The sequence below is a fragment of the Bacillus rossius genome, chromosome 12 (assembly GCF_032445375.1).
Source record: "Bacillus rossius redtenbacheri isolate Brsri chromosome 12, Brsri_v3, whole genome shotgun sequence".
Classification (NCBI taxonomy): Eukaryota; Metazoa; Arthropoda; class Insecta; order Phasmatodea; family Bacillidae; genus Bacillus; species Bacillus rossius.
Window position 1 is genome coordinate 47,199,715 of NC_086339.1, and position 20,612 is coordinate 47,220,326.

Genomic DNA, 20,612 nt, shown 5'->3' on the forward strand with positions numbered 1-20,612 from the left:
GTGGTTATTTTCGTTCAAAACGTGGCGAAGGAACTTGTGTGGATCAGGTAGAAAACATTCAACTTTAAACGAAAGATATAAGAACAATGCTATCCTGAATTGCTGTGACATGTTTTTGGAGTAGATAATCACAGCGACAGACCGACAGGATGCGCTCCCGCCATTGCCGTCAGCTATGTTTATTTTGACAGCTCAAGCAATTATGTTTTCCACGTCCCTTCGCAGCGTAAAAAAAAAAGAAAAAAAAACACAGAATGCAGATGGAAAAGTAACTATGCAGTAAAATAAATATATTTACGGCCCTGCTAAATTTTTTATTCAATAAAATTTGATGTATTAGTGTTTTTTCAGCAGAAACTGCTGTGTTACTAATAAACAAATTGTATCATAATAACTTAAGAGTGCGCGATACATGTGGTTCCGAGCAGCAAAATCGACGTTTGCGGTGGAGCAGATTCTGTAAATACCATGACATAAATTGGATTTTGGTAAAGTATTATTTACAGAGTAAGGATGGATCTTAAAATGTTATTAATCGAAATTTCGGTATGCGTCTTATTTTATTAACTAATTATTTCTAAAAACGGCGAAGTTTAGTAGACGAATGCTAGTATAATATGATTGGAAATGGGGAACAAAATAATAATATTATACAACACATATGTGTGCATGAGTTAGAAACAGCAGGATCCATTTAGAAGCAATACCAGCTGAAAAATCTGTTCCGCCGTAACCTTTGTAATCGGTATACGAAGAACGAATTTTACACATCGTAGTTCACGCGTCCACACACAGATGTCGGGCACTCTGCACGCAGAGGTTCATTGCAGTAACACATAACAGATGTCGCACATGTCGGAGATCGTCACTACTTGTTTTGTTGTATCGCGCTACCACGAAGCCACATTTTAAAATTGAAATAGGTGGGAAACGCTGCAATTGGTGGCAATAAGACGCGTTTTAAAAAGAATAGTGACAAAGGAAACCTGCTTCTTTCTGCAAGGCGGAAAAATTAAAGTTAGGTAACTTATTTTTAAATTGATGATATTAGTTTGTTTTTGATTCCAAAATATTTAAAACGAGTGTATAACACTTTCCATGTATCTGAATATTTCAAATAACAGCAGCGCAGAGACTGTAGCATCCGAGACCGGCCGCAGCGTGGGAAGATAGCGCGGGAAAGGGCGGGCGGCGCCGGGCTGGCGAAGCCAGTGCGCATTCCACGTTCACACGCTGGTGACAGTAGATAGGACCAACTGAATCTTTAAAAATGAGATCATACCATGTTTCACCAACATCGGAAAAAAAATTACAAGTTTTGATCTCTTTAGTTTATTACATATCCAGTTATTATAATTACATACGGCCATCTTTGTATTGTCTCGTGGTAATAATGGGATTTGAAAGTACGGTAAAAGTATATAATTTAAAATGTCACTGAAAACTAGATGCTGCGTGGCATTTTGCCGAAAACGAAAATTAGAGCACGTTGGCCTGTCGTTCTCCATATTACCTGCTAGGGCTGCTACTGTAGTTTTTGAAGTTGAGAATAAAAAAAAAATTAATAATGGAATGGAAAATAAATATAATAAACAGAAATAAAATTCATTTCTAAACGATCATCAGTTTCAATCTGGCTGTATAATTAATTTGGACTTTACTAGTGCAGAAAAATATTATATAAGTACATACACTTGTTAAATTTTCTTTAGATAAATTGGTGGTCATATGGGTAAAGGCATCATAGTATTAAACTAATGTGTGAGGGTTCGAATCCACTTTGAACCTTTTTTTTTCTATTGCGGAAATAGTTTAACGTCCCATTATAAGGACTAACATAAAGCAATTTTACAATATCAGTAGCCAGTGGCGGATCCAGGATTTTGGTTTAAGAGGGGCTTGACCCAGCTGAGGCTAGGCTTTATCAAGGCAAACACTAAAACAATAGTGGACCCAGATGCTTTTGGGGGGGGCTTGAGCCCCTTAGCCACCCTCTGGATCCGCTACTGTCAGTAGCCTTTATCGAAACAATATAAAATATGGTAACTACAAAGGTGCCAACTATCATACACTAAACCTTTCTCAGGTTGTATCTGGCTGTAATTATTTTGTTGTCAAGTTGCAAAGAAATGGTATGATCGCAAGGGTTTTGTTTACAAATTTAAGCAAACGATCATTACTATGGGAGTGGCGCCTCTCCCTTTACTTACTCTATGTGCTGCGGCCGGAGGTTTTTTTCCCCCATCGTTGCAGTAATAGTCGTTAATATTGAATGATATGTTGTTTATAACGACAAAATACACCCAAGTAATACCAAATATATTTAGTTCAAAAAGTTAAAGAAATAAAATGGGGAGAAAAAAAAGGGGGGGGGGGGGGGGCAAATGGGCCAGCCCCGATTTTACAAAGGCAGCGATTTTACGAATGCCATCCTTGAAACCGTGAGCCAAGGGCGCCCATACCCATGGGCAGGGTAGGGCCGTGGCCCCCTCCCCCAGCTTTCAGGAAGAGGAAAAAATGTATGGGTTTTTGAGGATTTTTGGCAAATTGTAATTTTTGACACTTTTTGTCAATTTTTGAAGGTCTGCCCCCCCCCCCCTTACAATCTATCATATAGTCTGCCCCCCCCCCCCCCTACAAACTTCCATATGGGCGCCGTTGCCGTGAGCATACGTAAAATCGTGGTTCTAGTATTATTAAAATGTGGAAACTAACAAGTTCTAGTGTTGTCACAAAAAACGAACTCGAACCCAAATTTATTGACACGAACTTGAACCGAACCAAAGTTCGGTTCGAGTTCGAAATTTCGAACGTTCGCACAGCCTTATGCAATACAGTAGAGCACTCCTCAACCGGAATCATTGGGGGGAGGTCTATTCCGGTTATGGGAAAATTCCGGGTAAGGGGAGTTGCAGTAGGGAAGCAAATAAAAAGGCCTTTACATGCTGCACATATTAACTTATATGTATAGCCAAAGTTCTACTGTAAATATTTTCCAGTTATAAAACCATACAATAAAAAATATGTAGATCTACAAGTACTGTTTTCAAAACGTACCGGCTGGTTGAATAACCTTTATTCTAGCAAGCTGGCAAGCGGGTGTTTCTTATCTCTGTAGGTGGGTGGGGGCGTGCGGGAGCGAAGAGGATGAAGAAGAGGGTTCGGGGGAGGTAGTAGGACTACAGCTGCAGTGTTGTGATACTTCTGTGTTGACGTGTTAGTGATTCGCACTTCCTGGAGAGTGTATAGTTACTGCCACGCACAGTTTACATTTCACATACACAAGAATAACACTTCAAGCATCTCGTTTAAAAACACAGAGATAGAAAATACAGATAAAAGTAGACTGTTTAACCATATATTAAAATATAAATATTTACATAATATATATTTGCACACTAAATTGTCTACAAACTGAAAGCATCACACATTGGAAGTAAATGTTACTCGCTATCACGTGTGTCAGCGTGTATAGTGGGAGTCTGTGTACATACTCTCGGGCCGGCCGGAATTTTCCGTTTACTTGACATAGTGAATCAATAAAACTACTTATAGGATAAATATCTTTATAGTAATTCACGTCCTACGCGAAAACCAGCGGTGTATTTACGCAATGGGCGGGAAAGACAGGCTATAATTAGCTCTCTGACAGATGTGCGCGCGCGCGCCTACATGTACAGTCAGGCAAAAGCCAAAACGCCTCGTTCCAGTGCGGAAATGTTTTGGAGGTGTTTTGTAATGTTTTAATTTTTTTGGAAAATTAGTTCCGGATATCGGGAGTTCCGCTTGTGGGACTTATTGTTGAGGGGTGCTCTAACTGTACTACTCTTGAAATGTCACACGTGAATGGAAACTTATCAAATAAGCGTAGCATAGCAATTATATATCGCGTCTATTAAAAATATGATTTCAGAGGATTTAAAAACGGCTATCCAGGACTCTTTTTGGTCATTACATATTTTCTATTGCTGCATCTGGACACACATTAATGTTAATTGTTGCTGACATCACATAACACAGTATAAACAAATACTAAACGTCCAAAATATATACGGCACAACTGCATTGCCAATTCACTATCTAGCACTAGCGGCCGGCCGAGGTCGACGTGCGACCTGAAAGATAAGTTGTAACGCTGTAAGCAACTACTGCGTCTACCATAAAAGGCAAATGAATGGGTGTTATGGGTTTGACGGAGGGGAAAAAGGAAAGGGAGGAGGGTATCGTGTTGTGAGGTTGTACGGGCCAGCAGATGTTTTCCTCAACTGTAGTTCCGGATAACTGGATGCCGGATACACGGGGGAGGAGTACAGTTTAATAGAATATTATAATTACATCGTAAAATGTTATTGGTCCCGAAATGTTTGTATCAGTACGCGGTGTAACATAGTTACACTTATTTGTAAGTGAGGAGTATTTCAATCTTTTGGGTACGGTAAACGAATCTTACGAGCTGCTATAGCTTCAATTATTTAATGTTTACTACTTTTGGTGGTGAAGCTTTTATGTGCTCTTGTTCTGTTTTGTGCAAGTACATTACAATAATCGTAATTTTCACCGCGACTGGAAAACATTGTAAAAAATCTGACGTGTCTAAAAATTTCATAAATACGCATGAGCAGATGAATAGAAAATAAATTGCAATGGCTACTAAGGTACTATTCCATCTTTAACAATTAATCGTTAATTTGTGGTATCATATGTGGTTTTCTACTAAGACTATGCTTTATTTCAAAATAAATTTTGACGTACTTTATATAGTAAATTAAAAAAAAAACTTATTGGTGCAAAATAACTTGAAAGTTTATGTATTTTATCGCTCAAAGACTTGTTGGAACCTACAGCTTCGAAGCAATTTGATACCCCGAAAATCTTAATGAAATTTAAGAACCGTTACTAATACTTAGCTAACCAACATGGAGGATTTTGGGCTCTTTTGGCGAAAAACCGAGACTGCCTAAAATGACTCATGAAAACTGAGTCAATAAAGGTGCTTCACCTACACCATTACAGACATCCTGCACTACGCCAAGAGACCCTGACCCTTTGACCCCATAACACGTAATATTTTTGAAATATTATATTTCCCCCAAATTTAATGTTACTGACAATATTTCATTTACGTGACTTTTTATTAATACATACACGACTATGTGACCTTGAACTTTACTACATACCCAAATGAGCCAAAAATCCGCCCCCCCTCCCCTTTATATACGCCCATGGACCTATCCTACTGTAAATTCATTTCATATAATTTTCTTAAAGTATAGGTACTCCATAATCTTTTATATTTTCTACACACATTACTTATTATTCGATTCTTGCAAGGGCCGAACACGGAATGTCAACTTTCTAAAGTATTCTATATACATTTTTAAAGTTAGTAATGTATTATATATATTATATGTGTAAACTTTCTACTGTATTCCATATATATATATATATATATATATATATATATATATATATATATATATATATATATATATATATATGTGTATGTGTGTGTGTGTGTGTGTGTGTGTGTGTGTGTGTGTGTGTGTGTGTGTAAACTTTCTAATGTATTCTATATACAACGTGTATCTAAAACATACTGACAAATTCTGGCAGAATATTCCTGGCGAAAATACAAGACGTAAACCTGTGTACCATACTTTTCTCGTCAATGGATTCGGAGTTTTGAACCCCCAAAATTCAAATTTTCTTATTCTTGAATAACTTGCACTGCGTCTGATGATTTTGTAAAACGCAAATTTTTCACCACTAGATACGTAGGTTGTAATGAACATCCTTCAATGAATATAACTGCATTTCTGTTTTAGCACATTTTACCACCTGAAAAGCTAATAATAAATATAAAAAAACGGGGCAGGCATTACAAAGCACGTTTGCAAGGTGTAAAGTTTCCTTTCTAAAAAAAATCATATGCCACAGTTTACTTACTGATGATGTTAATTTCAAGATATGGAAAATTCCATTTTCGGAGGTTCGTAACTCGATTTATGAGTAAAGTGGTTATTAGGCTTTCGTCTTGTATTCTTTCCAGAAACAGCCTGCCGAAGTTTGTACATGTTTTAGATACACGTTGTGTATATATGTAAACTTTATATGTATTATGTATATATATATATTGTGCTCAATAACCAAGAGTAAACTTACTTTGGTTACGTTAGTGAACCTATGACTAGCCTATGGAAAGAAAACGCTACGTAACATGAACGAAAAAAATATTAAGTAAAACATAATTTTTCACTCAAATTAATTACAACTTTCAATATTAATTTTCGATGGGCTCTTTCGTGGGCATCTTTATTGGAAGGCCGCGGTGTGCTAGGGTTAATGGCTGTCGCTCATTAGCTGTTATAGTCTCTGTATCATATTTAGATATACGGTAGCTTCAATTACACAACAGCCACTGAGCGACAGGCAGCAAGCCCTCCCACACCTTAGGCCGCGGCCTTCCACCATAGACGGTCATGGCTCTTAACGACACATATAATTTATTCTAATATTTGCCGCAATATAGATACACTACTTAAAATATAACAAGACTCTCTGAAAAAGGATTGAAACCCAGGCCACCGCGAATGCGAGTTTAGTAATTGTACCTTCAGAGGTAGTATATAGGTGGGTAGTTACCACGACCATGTTCTACGTTATTTGAGAAGAGACATACGTTTCCTTTCTGTAGCGAGAAGTTGGCTCAATTTCAACATACCTAACACAATGATAATGTAGTGAACTATTATTCAATTTCGAAAAACCGATATGGTAATATTTTGTATTCAGAAATAACTTCCATTGAGATAAAGTCCATGTTGTCCGAACTTTGACGTTCACTTTTTTAAAAGTTTCTGGCAGTTCAATAGTTTTCTGGTAAAATAAGATCTTTGCAATCCTTTTCACAGAGACCTTTCTCACAAGCTAAACGTCAAAATTCGTACAATGAAATAGATTATAGTAGTTCTGTTTAATTTATGATTACCAGTTGTGATTGCAATAATAATAATAATAATTTATGTGTAATATACTGTAATGCCAGTAACATTGACTTTAAGTTCACTTAATTGGTTACGGAGCAAATATTATGTTGATCGATAAAAACAGGTATACTTAATTATACACAACATACATTTATAAAAGTTAACTTAAAGTTAAAATTAAAGTATGGACATTTGGATTTACAGAAAATATATGAACTATTATCTAGGTCCATTGCGGGGAAAAAAAGACAAATTCTTGTTTGACTTTTCTTAAAATCAAAAACGTGGACTACACGGAATTCACTTTTTTTTTTTAACTTAGAAACGAAATTTGGAGAAACAATTAACAAATTTTCATTTAGAAAATAGTAAACTAGCAAACTGATTAGGATAATATTTCCTGGAGTAATTCAGCTTCAGTTGCCTGAGCCAGTACCTAGTAATTCGGGTGCTGGGACGCCGGCCAGACAGAGCGGAAAACTGTTCCAGCCTATCAGGACGCGCCATTGGTATTAACGCCACCTCGCGCGATAAGAGCAGAAAAAGTTCAGCTCAAGCCGATATTTTGTAATGCGGAAAGTGCCGAGATCGCCGATTTTTCAGAATTGAATATACTGTTATCTTCTCAAACTATTAACAAATTATGTTGTGTTTTATTCTCTACAAATGAACGGTATATTTGTTACAAAACACGAGTCAGAAACGTCAAGTGTATTAAAAAAGGTATAAATAAGAAGTTTCGTTCTGCAGTTGTCAGACAGATGACAATACTAAACTATTAGGTATGTAGTATAGACTTGTATCTAAAGTTCTTTTTTTTTTCGCTTGCAGTAAAATGTAAAATAAACATGAGTGATAATTTTACTTTGAAATATTTTATGTACCAGAACTGTTGAACGGTTTTTATTTAAACGAAGTGGTGTTGTATCACACAGTAACATCCACGAAGCGTAAAGGTTATAAAATGGACGCCGAAACAGTTAACCATAAAATCGGCGTTCCTTTAAACGAAAAAAAAAAGATCTATCCGCTCTGTCTGGTTTGTATGAAACGGGCGTGCTAGTCCAGTGTCGTCTTGTGCTTCTCAGCACATCACAAAGCTGTTGCCTCGGCTGCTTCAGCTGACTCATCCCATCCTATCAGCCGTCCCCCCCCCCCCTCCTCGCCAGGTGGCATTCCGTTTTCCTACTAGTCCGTGGGATTTCCACATGATGCCGCGCCGTACGCTCTTCTGGCAGAATGCAACGCTATCCTACGAGGAAAACATGAACCACTTCAACTGACCGCGCGCGAGAAAATATTATCTCCCTCGCACTCTTAAACTTATAAAGTATTTATTAATGGCGAACGACAGTCGTATAAGCCCATAAAAATATTTATTTTACCGAGAATGGACTATACAACCTGGCTTTTGTTGAACGCGGTGCGGGAAGGGAGGGGAGGAGGATACTGACAGTTTCTCACGCAGAAGGTTGAAATAAGGGAGGGAATGTGTTGAAATGTTAGTTGGAAAAGGAGAGGGGGGTGTTTTCACATGGTTTGTGGTTCTGGGAGGGATGAGACTTGAAGAATTAGCAGGGGATGGAGAGGTAAGCGCCACGTCACGTATGACGTCAAGCCGCCGCTACAGCCAGCTTGGCCGGACGAGTTTCTTACGCTCTCGTAGAAGCTACCACAGTGGCTTTTCGTGCGGGCGGGTAAGATAACATGACAGCTGAGACGGCTTTTCGTGCGATAGTGGATGCGCCGAGCTCAGCTAGACACTGCCGCGTAGACAGTCTAGAGGGGTGGTATCTATTTTTAGCCGTCTTTTGTATGCCTGCCTGCTTACAGTACAGCTCTCGCCAAGATAAACGTGAACACATAGTGCCCAACAAAGTGTAACAGGCTTGTTTTTCAGCCGATTTTACTAAAAAAATTTTGATTTTCTCTGCTCAAATTTTTCACGGTCTCCCAAAAAACGGTTGTATAAATGGAATGGATGCATCAGAGGGGGGTCGCATCGGCGGGATTCTACTGTGCTAGTAAAAAATTTTGATCCAAAATGAAATATCCAGCTTCATGCATGTTTAGTTATTGGTGGATAAAAGTCGAATGACAGTTGTAATCACTTTTGAAAGGACCCGCTGACTTCACATTTTTGTGTAAAATTATTACTTTTTTGCCCGACTACTAGCATACAAACTAATTTTCAGTGCCTTTTTATTTCAAACTGCACCTATTTCTTTAAATAACTGTGTATTTGCACAGTTCTGAAATGAAAGTGCCCGATTTGAAGTGGTGCTGTCACAGATTTGAAACAGCACTCATTTTCAAGCACGTAAAACGTCAATGGTACTTGTGTGACATTCCACACAATACAACAAATTAATAACAGGATAAACAAAAAATCAATAGCTTCTCTTTACCTACAACCTTCACTGCTCAATTAAAATGGTACAATTATTTGTGTTTCATCTCAAACGCCCGTGTCTGTTCCCCCAACGCCATGATGTCCCGCATGTCGGCGGCAGCTCTGGTGGAAAAGGCCAGAAGCTTCCATCAGCCTACCAGGACACACTAGTGGCTAGTGGCAAGTCATGTGGGTATACATGCATCTAGTAAACAACAGAGACTGGAATTACTTTAACAGTCAACAGGTGTAAAACAAGTGAACCAGTGTGTTTCCATTAATAACTAGCTGATGCGTCCATGCTCCGCTATAGAAGTCTCCAGGCAGAATGCACCAGAACTGCTCACACCTGTCACTGCCACATCTCAGAAGAAAACTAATATATAACATTTTGAGAATCAACTCATAAAACAAAAAACTAAACATTTACAAACAAGATAACCTAAGAAATATCGGATTCAATAGTTTTCTAAGGGCCTTCAATTTCACATTTATTTAACCAACAATATCTAGTTAAGAATATATTATGATCTTAGATTTATAGTAGGTGATTAAAGGTTTGTTGACAGTCAAACTGCAAGCCAACATTACTGGAAGAATAGGCAATTGTTTAAAAATGCAGGGCATTTCAGTTGAAAATAAAGGCACTTGTGGTAAAAAATGTTGTTTTCCCTTTTTCTCTGCCAGAAATCATGCATGCTTCGATGATGTTATTCTGCAGATGAAAACTGCAGTTATTACATGATTTCAGCTAATTCAGATTCCACCGCAAAATTGCCTGACAAACAAATTCAAAAATTTGCTAGAATGCAACAACAATGCAATAGCCATTGTCATGGAGATTGGGAAAACATGGTCTAAAATTAAAATCAAAACATAAAATCTAAGATGCACAGCCACTCTACCAATCCCTCTTAGAATTACGTACTGGGAAATCAAGGGCCATCTACCACCACAACCGCGAGTAGGAGGCAATGGGTGGTTGGGGAGGAAACCAAAATTTTACAAAAATACCCTTTTACTTATATGAAAATCAATTTGTGTGTGTATGTACACCAATAGCACGACTAATGCATTCCTAAAATTGTTCACATTATTTGAAATAGTGTATTCTGAAGCATTAGTCTCCTTAAATAGCAAAGCTAATTTACTTAATGTGTTCCAAAATGTGTAGGGAAAAAGTCTTTACGTAATAATAATTGTGCAGAATAATGCTCTAAGATTAACATGTCACACCATTACCTTTATAATCCTACCATTAAATACTTTGCTTGAGAAATACGACACCACGTAACTGGAGATAGGTTATGTACTTATCGTCACACCAATCAGGCCCGTGATTTTTTTTTATCGCACCATTCATTTGAAAACTTTTTCCATGTTAATCATCTGTTCATTTCTGTTTTGGTATCTAATGTCAAATATATTCCCACTAGTAAAACCAACAGCATCAGACTTACGTAAACGTTTGATAGTCCTTACTTCATATTATTGCGCACACAGGTGACTTACTTAAAACTAAAGTGCGACCAACATAAGTTTGGCCTTCATGACATTCTGCACGTCATAATACTTCTAGTTTTGTCTCAAATACTTGAACCTGATGCATTACGCTCTCACTTGGAAGCCATAATTCCACTATGATTCCAACTGAACTGCAGGTGCTTGCACACGTACAGTTACCGGCAGACTTTGCTTTGTGTTTTTCGAGTTCCCTGCCACTGGCTAGACTGAAGTTCAGCATGGCCCGATCTGTGGCCAGGCGACAACGGTACGACCTACTTCTTGGTAAGAAAATATTATGCCCAAGGCATATTATGACAATGTAGGTAACTTGTGAATTTTCCACAACTAATTTTAATTTTAGGATGTTTAATCTCAAAATGTATTTCTAGAGTTTACATAAATGTCCATAAAATGTGTTCAGAATAGTAATTAATACTGTAAATTTATTTCAACAGAACAAGTATCTTGTTTTGAATAGTCGTCAACCAACACACTTCAAAGGTTGGAAATTGAATTTTGATCGACATGTATGTACGTTTATAAAATAAACTTATTCTTTCAAGAAAGCTCCATTTTCCTTGAATGGTCTCAGAAGTACTTGGAGGGACATTATTATTTACTGCAGTCCTTTCCACAAGTCCAAATTAAAAGCTTCGCCAAATCTCTCAATGTTTAGTGAATCAATACTTATATTCAGTAAGAAATTCAGGTAAATTCAAAACAATATTTGATTCAAATCATATACCCATTCATTTTTTTTTTAATATTTAAAAATAAATGTAAATACAATACCTTGTCTGCCACATGTTTGTGAATTAGGCCATCTTGTCCCACGTAAAATGTCGAGAAACCATCATACCATCTAAAAATAAAGAGACAACATAAAGATCAAAATAAACAAGTAGTAATTTTACAAAAGATATTAAGTTGAAATGCATAACTAAGACATTTTAATTTACTTTAGTGATCAGTTATAAATGAAGTCAAAAACTTACGCTTCTTGCTGTTCAAAAATTTCTTTAATTTTCCACAACTTGAATTTCCAGAATGTGATGAAAACCTACACCAGAAAATGAGACACAAATATTTTTCTCTACAATACAATAGTTTCAGACAAAACTTTTGGATATGAAAATCATACTACTACCTTTAACCCAGAAATGCCTTTGATTCTCCACCTGACTTTGACACTCGAATCTTCAGGATGCATTGATATTTTGAGGATTTCTAAGTTCACATATGCAAATTTGAAGTGTCCTACTATCTTCAGAAAAGACATCTGCTTCATGTATTCTGCAAGTCCCCTGAAAAATTAAGACAAAAAATTTTGATTTCTGTACAAAGTACATACGAAAACAATAAAATATTGCCTGTACAAACAAAAAAAAATACTATATTTAATAGTTTTAGAGTTTTGGTTACAGTGTTAGATTATGTATTAGATTATTGAAACAATGCATAGTGCCAAATCAAGACAACTAAACATTTACTTCCTTAATCCTACTGATTTTATAGTTTATCAGTTTTAATACGTAAGTCACTCCAATACATCTCGAAGAAACTTACACTGTCCTCTTGCCAGTTATGTTGTTCTCAAACACGATGTTTGGGTGATAAATAGAATACTCCAGTGGCTTAACGAACAATTTTGGAAGCTGAAAATATAAAATGTGATTAATATTCACTTATAAATCATTATTTATACAAAATATATCTTTAGAACTAACTACAGATCACTTCCCTAATTTATGGCACATCTTTCTCAACAAGAGGTATATAACTATAAACTAACCTGTAAAAAACCTTTAAATGTAGGGCTGGGCCGATGCCGATCACAATAATCGGCCGATTTTAACACATTGGCATCGGTACCGATCTGCAAATTATTTACAGATCACCAAACGCCGATCATTACATACTAAATCAAAATTAATAATACTGAATTAAGCTTAAAAATGCAAAGTTGTACGTTTCAAATTTACTTACAAAATAACTAAATAAGGTAGGCCTACAATCACGTATCAACAAAAACACGAATTTACAGTATTAATTTGCATATGGGTATTTTTAAAACATGCCAAACCATTATTTTACGGAGTTTTTAATAATTAACAATAAAAACTTCGATTTTTATGAAATAATACTAATTTTAACTTACATCTATTGCACTTACGAAACCACAGCCATAGAATATTTATTGTGTGTTGATTTTTAGATTTTTATTATTAACATCAAACAAGCTATATAATTCTTAATTTGTCTGATCGGCAATGATCGGCACCGGTCATCGGTGCAAATGATCGGTATCGGAATGATCGGCAAAGTTAGTGATCGGTAGAGTCCCGATTTTATGGTGTTATTTTTTGATCAATTTCGTTTTAAAAATATGAGATTTCGGTATTATCGGTTTTATTTTTAGTAAAAGTTAAAAACCATAGTTTATTAACAAAACTAAATAAAACCAGCCTTTTATAACTTACAAGAAACAGCAATATACAACAATACTCAATACAAAAACAGCAACCCAAAAAGATGTATTTTTTCTGTGCTTATCACTATCCATTTACATTTACTGAAATGTAAGCATTGTCAGACTTTCAGCATTTTCTGGTTTAAGATGCTGCCTACGATCACTAACTAATGAATACTTTGAAAATGAACGTTCGCAATCAACATTAGATGTAGGGAACCAGACTGCCTTCAGTCCTGCATGGGAAAAGTCACTATAGTCACCTTTCAAGGCACACAAAATTTTGGTAATATCAACACATTTGTTTTCTGGGTTTGAAAGCTCCTCTTCAATTATTTTCTTGAACACTTGATACCCTTCCATAATCACATCAGTGGGAAGTAGAGACATCTTAGGCAAGTTTTGGATGTGCTGACTAAAGTCTGAAGTGTGTATACTCATCCTGCTTACGTTTCATGGATTGAAGAGTCCATCAATTGCTTCAAATGTTTTCCTTGAGGGGTCATTTAGAACAAGTTCAGTTTGTTATCACATTTCTGGGCTGTCAGCTTTAGATGCAGTGTCACCTAATGACTTATCCTTTCATTTACAGAAGATGAGAAAATACCCTTGCTCAGGAGATCAACCTTATTTTGAGGTTCTTAACTTTGGAAGCTAGCATATGAGCTGTAGGGTAGGAAGAGCCTACAAGGTAGACAATCAGTTCAGTCAGATGTGCACAGTTGTCTGCCACAAACATTGCCTGAACTTGAACGATAGCTAAATCTTCTGCAGACATTTTATTTAGAAATTTTATTCCACTGTTGTACTCACTGAACTTTTCAAAGAATTCGACAATGTCTTTTAAATGTGCATTAAAATACACAGCTGTTTCAAACCATGTATTCCACCTGGTTACAACACGTTGTGGAAACAACTTTTGTTTTGTAGGATCAACACTGTATTTTGTTTTGAGAAATTCTAGATATTAATGCTTTCGCTTTCTGGTATTTAAGAAAGCATTTTTCCCCATTACTACAGTCGTGTTGAGCTCTTCAAGATGTGTTTATCACATTACCCCTACCAAATGAATCTTGTGAGCCCAGCACTGCACATGTTTGAAATTGTCACCAAACAATCCTTCAAGAGTCTTGGCACATTTGGTCATGTACCTGGCAGAGTCAGTTACAAATGCTGATACAAGAGCATAATCCACTTCATACATTTGAAGTGTGTCAACAATAGCACGAGCACATGAAGAGGAATCAGCACAGTCTAATACAACAGATGCAGCAAGGAAAACTGCCTACCGTATTTACTCGCTTATAGATCGCGGCAATTTTACCAGATTTGATGGGGGAAAAATGAAGAGCGACCTATATGTGAAGAAAAAATTTTTAAAATTTTTGAGGAATTTTTTTTGCAATACAGTAGAATCCCGCCAATGCGACCCCACTCTGATGCGTCCATTCCGTTTATACGACCTTTTTTTTGAGAAACCGTGAAAAATTTGAGCAGAGAAAGTAGAAAATTTGAGTAAAATCAGCTAAAAAACAAGTCTGTTACACTTTGTTGGGTGCTATGTGTTCACGTTTATCTTGGCGAGAGCTGGGGGCAGTGACTAGCCGAGCTCGGCGCGTCCACTATTGCACGAAAAGCCGTCTCAGCTGTCATGTTATCTTACCCGCCCGCACGAAAAGCCGCTGTGGTAGCTTCTGCGAGAGCGTAAGAAACTCGTCCGGCCAGCATCCTCCACCCCTCCCACACCGCGTGTGACAAAAGCCAGGTTGTATAGTCCATTCTCTGTCAAATAAATATTTTTATGGGCTTATACGACTGTCCTTCGCCGTTAATAAATACTTTATAAGTTTAAGTTATTATGATACAATTTGTTTATTAGTCACACAGCAGTTTCTGCTGAAAAATCACTAATACCTCGAATTTTATTGAATAGAAAACTTTAGCAGGGCCGTAAATATATTTATTTTACTGCATAGTTACTTTTCGTTCTTATATCTTTCATTTAAGTATAGCAGAATGTTTTCTACCTGATCCACACAAGTTCCTTCGCCACGTTTTGAACAAAATAACAACCAGCCGGCTAGCATAGCCGAACTCGCATGACGCGAATTCACTTAGCGCCAAAAAAAAAATGGTAAACGAAGGGCGATGTTGCACCTGGATGGCAAACAAGTAGAAAAAGGGAAGGGGAGAAGCAATGGTTTCCCCAGCCACTATCTTATCTGTGTCGGGAACTTCCTCACGCATCAGACCAATCGCACATTTAAAACGAAAACCGCTGTAGATATAAAAAATCATAACAGGCCATTTTTATTCGAAATTAAATTTACTACAACTTTTATTCTGTGCATTTTTTCATTACAAAGCACTGTTTTCGAGTTATAGTCTACAATTAAGACTTTTTAAGAAGTTAGGAATCTAACTTGACTTCAATTTTCTATATTCGGTTATTACGAGTACTTGTTACAACAATTTATCATGCCATTATCAGCTCTCGTAGTAGCGGAGTTTTACAGTACCTGTTAACTCTTTCGTGCATGGCGCGCCGGCCGTTTGCGTCATTAAATTACCGGTGTGACCTATATGGGGGGAATATTAAATACCAAATTCAAGACCTCAAATTATGGGTGCGACCTATATGCTATGGCGACCTATATGCGAGTAAATACGGTAGCTATGTTGTGGATGGTTCTAGTGTTTTGAAGACAACGTTGAAAACACAGCGACCACCCCTGTCAGTAGTTTCGTCACATAAAACTGCAACTGGTGTGTTGGTGATTGCTGCCTTAATATCTTGAAGTTTCTGTTCTGCAATTGTGGGTATATACTTTCTGCGCAGCCAGTCGGCTATAGGTAAGTCACCACCACCTTTGACATATTCACCAAACCATTCACAAAGTTTGGGATGGTCCAGCTTCTCAACTGGAATGTTTGCTGAATGAAATGCATATGTAGTTTTCGCTACAAAGTCTTGTTTTTCATTCTTAAATTTATTCCCAATCACCACTGATTCTGCTATTGATATCTGTCATTTCGAACTATAATTCAGACTCACTTTTGATTTCTTGTGTTTCTCGCTTGCCACGTGTTTTACAAGAGTATCACGGCGCTCATGTTCTAGTCTACAGTTACAGTACCTACACATTAAATTACCATCACACAAATAAAACCCATCACTTTTAAATTCTACTGCTCTGTCACTAGGTGATACTTTTGACTTCGGAATCACACATACCCTGAATTCTTTAGTTATTTCACGAAACTGCCTTCGTTGTATTTAAAATAACATAACATATTTTTTTTTCCTTTTCATAGATTAACATGTTTGCAAAATGTGTGAAAACTCTATGGCTAGAGTACTGTTTCAGTGTCGCAAAGTACTAGTATACCATCCTTATTGGAACATGCTCCGAGAACTTTTCCGCCTAATTCAGGTTTCACATCTTTGCATTGTATGTATCTATGGACTCTATGAAGTGAAGAATCAAAACAAAGCACGGACATTGTACATATAACCTGTATTTCATTTTCTAGTCGTCTAGAATGGAATTCAAAACATGCCGAGTTGATTCCAGCCATAATGATGCTACGGAAACCAAATGATGCTACGAAAACCAGAAGTTTATGTTAAATAAATAATAATAGCTACTGACTGTTGCCTATTTTTGTGTTTTGTCGTGTGTTGACGTGTTTTTCGGTGTTTTGTCACACGTTAATGTGTTTTTCGATGTTATTTCGTTTTAACGCGATTCACCATATAATCGGGACTATAGTGATCAGCCCAACCTATTTAAATGTAAATATAAAAGTAAAATCTTAAAACACCATTCAAAAAATCTATGAGAGGCCTAAAATATACTTCTCATGAGTAGGTTTAGGAGATTTCTGCACACCAAAGGCCAAAATTCTGCGATAGTGAAACACAAATTCTGCGATAGAAAACAATAAATTCTGCGATAAGAAATGTTAAGCTCTGAAATTTATTAAAAATAGTTTATCACGTTTGAAACCTGTATATACAACCTAAAGAAGCCAGTTTTTCCAACGAGCTAACAAAAACAATTTTGAATAACTGTTTTACCCCCACTGGCTTCTTTAAAAACGTATTTACTCAAAGACATTTTCATTTACTTTAGTGGATCACGATACATCTATATATTTATATTTTTTAATATGCTGTGTGGCCTACATCTTGCGCCAACGGCCATAAGGTCATTCTTTCGTATTCGAAGCCTTGTATCTATCGATTAGTCAATTGATGCGCACATATTTCCATCGACTGTGACTACAGTCGTTTCATAAACGCCGGTAGGATCGCTCGCTCAATGTCAATGTGCCTACTCTTCTTATAATCTTATCTTTGGATTCTCTGCAAACAAAATTTATTTTGCCATACGTGATATTTTGGTAATTCAAACTTGTATTTTTTAACGGCATTGCCGCATTAATTATTTGAAAACGTATGTTTTATACAATGTTTGGAAATTATTCACTCTGCCCATAATAATTAAAATATTATTTGGGAGAAAATAACCCTTGCACTCATTATTTCTGCACTCAAAATGGACAAAAAAGGTACAGCAAAATCGGTGATTCTGCGATTATGCGAGAGTCTTGTAATTCTGCGAAATATTCCGCGATCGTGGAATTGCGGAAAACTCCTAACCCTACTCATGAGTAGCATTACAGAATATTACTCCCCAAATGATTCTCTTTTTTGACATATTCAAATGTATTCTTTCATGCAATTTCCGCTTACGACATCGAGATATGTGACGCTTACGGAATCTGCCAGAACTTCTTTCACTCTGAGCAGCTGCCCCTCCGATGGCTTCCCCGATGATTCGGGAGCTCCTCTCGGGGCGTTGGCGGCGTCTCCACCACCGAACAGCAGCGTGCGTGTCTCCCGAGTCTCGGCCACATCCCACAGGAGGATGTCGTCCGACGCCGTCGCGAACGGCTTCACGGCCAGAACGACCGGCCCGGGGGCGCGCCGAGCCTCGCCGCAGAGCGAGTGACCATCCAGGACGAGGTACAGCTTCCCGGCGCCGCCCTCGTGCCATCCGAGGGACTCCGTGCAACTGCTGGCTTCCGCGCTCACCGCTGCGTACCTCTTGAGCAGTGTGTACGTGCAGCCCGGACGCACCTTTCTCTTGCAGCACAGCGGAGAACTGGGCGTGGTCCGAGTCATCAGGAACTGCAAACAGACGAGACCTGAGTAGGCGTGGACATCGCTACCAGTTCCATCTATTGGGCTCATCAACCAAACAGCCTTTAACGCGCCACCGACAGCAGGTGAATCCAAGCTAACGATAACCGTTAAGCCGTAAAGCCTACACGATTTATCAAAAACTAAAAACCTTTTTAAGAATATAAAAAATTGTTATTAGAAAAACAAGAATTTTTTATATATGTTCTAACGCCATTTATTGTGTCTGTGTCCTTCAGCTGTGACTAGATAGTTGCCAGTTTAAAATAACATTTTTTTTAAAACAACGAAGCAACTTACAAACAAAAATCCCTGAAATAAACCATAGTTTCAAACTCTGTTTCTTCTCTGAGAATACAACAACTTGTGGATACTGATCTAGTGGAAATCAACCCAAACACAAAGTACCTATTTTGAGACTGTTTCAGTTTGTATCAAATATGTATAACGTAATTATTCAATTAGAGACTTGCAGTGCAATGATTGGCTAGAGGTCACATGACCGACAAGTATATGGGGAACAGACAAAATGAAATGAATGTGAAGCAAACAGAGAGAGAGTGAGCAAAGAATGGGTATTATTCACTACAAATATCTGTTTTAACAGTCAAAAACAAAAAAAAAATTAGTTAAAATATGGATTCTTGTATGTCGATTGAACTTTGATTGAACTCTGTGATCCTTACGAACTAGACCATCATTTTGCTAAGCAATTTATATTGATTCAAAACATGGCCTATTTCTACCACAAACCCACCCGATTACAGACTGAATGGTGTGATAATTATTACAAATGAACACTGCTACCAACAACTTCTGCTAATGGGAGAGTTTGTGTGAGTGACCATATTTTAAGTCCTTCGCAAAATATATTAACATTACTGACTGTCAACATTGTACAAAAACATAAAAATCCTAGACAGGCTTTTCATATTCGCCACTGACAATGCTTTCAAAAGGAATGCAGTTACAAGACCATGCCACATCCTGCAACATGGTCTCTCACACCATGCTGATTTTTTTCCCTTTTTTTCACAATTCTATTTTTTTAAGGTTTCTTCTAAAATTTAAAATTTACATCTCCCTAGCATTTGTTGTCTTTCGCAAATATTTTCAACAGATATTTACTTAGTGAGATATCATGGGTGTAATCTCAGTGATTATCACTTGCGCAACGTTTTACACCCCTGAATACATGTTGAATATTGTTGTGCAGAACAACGAATGCGAGGGATGGGAAGTATCAAGTTAAATTTTAGAAATATCCCTTGAAAAAGTAATGACAAAAAACCAACATGGCTTGTGAGACCGTGCAGGAAGGTAGAGTCTGAAGGGATTTGGATGGACTGAGAGGTGGCAATAGAACAGCCCTGTGATTCCGGCCTCGTGAGACAGTTTCGTTCAGATTAGTTGCAACCTTAGCTCCACCTGATTAACACTACGTCAGATGGGCAGAAGGAATTTGGATATTGTAACATTTATTGTTTGTGATTTATTTAAAACTAAGGGTAAAAAGCTACCAGAAGACAAGTGTGCCGTCTGAACAGACAAACGCAGTTAGGCTGGGTAAACAACCAAATACAGCTTGTTGAGTTTAGCATCTCAATTGAAAGATGAATTAACCAACAAAATAAATTTTTGCTGTATCTACAATGTTAATTTCCTGTGGCACACTGTCATGTTATAAACTTTTATTTCTGACGTGGATGCCTGTTTGTAACATAGTAATCCTCCACATTTGTATATCACTAGCTGCCCGACCCGGCTTTGCACGGCTATACTAATGGAAAAAAATTAAGCCACATCTCCCATTTACATTAATGGTAAATAAAAAAAATTCAGTGAAAATTTATTACAATGCTGCATAATGTACCGGAGAGAAAATGAATAGCACCGATGGTTTCCCAACTCGTTTACGCAACGTACAACTGATGTACCCGTAATTTGCTACTGCAGTCTACAGGCAGATCACTCTTGCGCCGCTCATTATACATTCCCCTCCTTGTGGGTACACCACTGCCGCGCGATGCCCGTTGCCATGAAGACGCA

The 20,612-nt window shown here is 37.4% G+C and overlaps 1 protein-coding gene across 3 annotated transcripts in view; it reads right to left on the minus strand.

Moving 5' to 3' along the window:
- The window catches only part of LOC134537915 (uncharacterized protein C6orf136), a 38,526-nt gene that overhangs the window by 3,993 nt on the left and 13,921 nt on the right, over window positions 1-20,612 (minus strand). For all 3 annotated transcript variants that reach the window (XM_063378869.1, XM_063378871.1, XM_063378870.1), the window contains exons 2-6: window positions 18,138-18,551; window positions 12,451-12,539; window positions 12,032-12,188; window positions 11,880-11,944; window positions 11,677-11,746 (exon numbers count right to left, since the gene is read on the minus strand). In XM_063378869.1, the coding sequence (XP_063234939.1) occupies window positions 11,677-11,746; window positions 11,880-11,944; window positions 12,032-12,188; window positions 12,451-12,539; window positions 18,138-18,551 (795 nt within the window). The remainder of the gene's footprint in view (window positions 1-11,676; window positions 11,747-11,879; window positions 11,945-12,031; window positions 12,189-12,450; window positions 12,540-18,137; window positions 18,552-20,612) is intronic.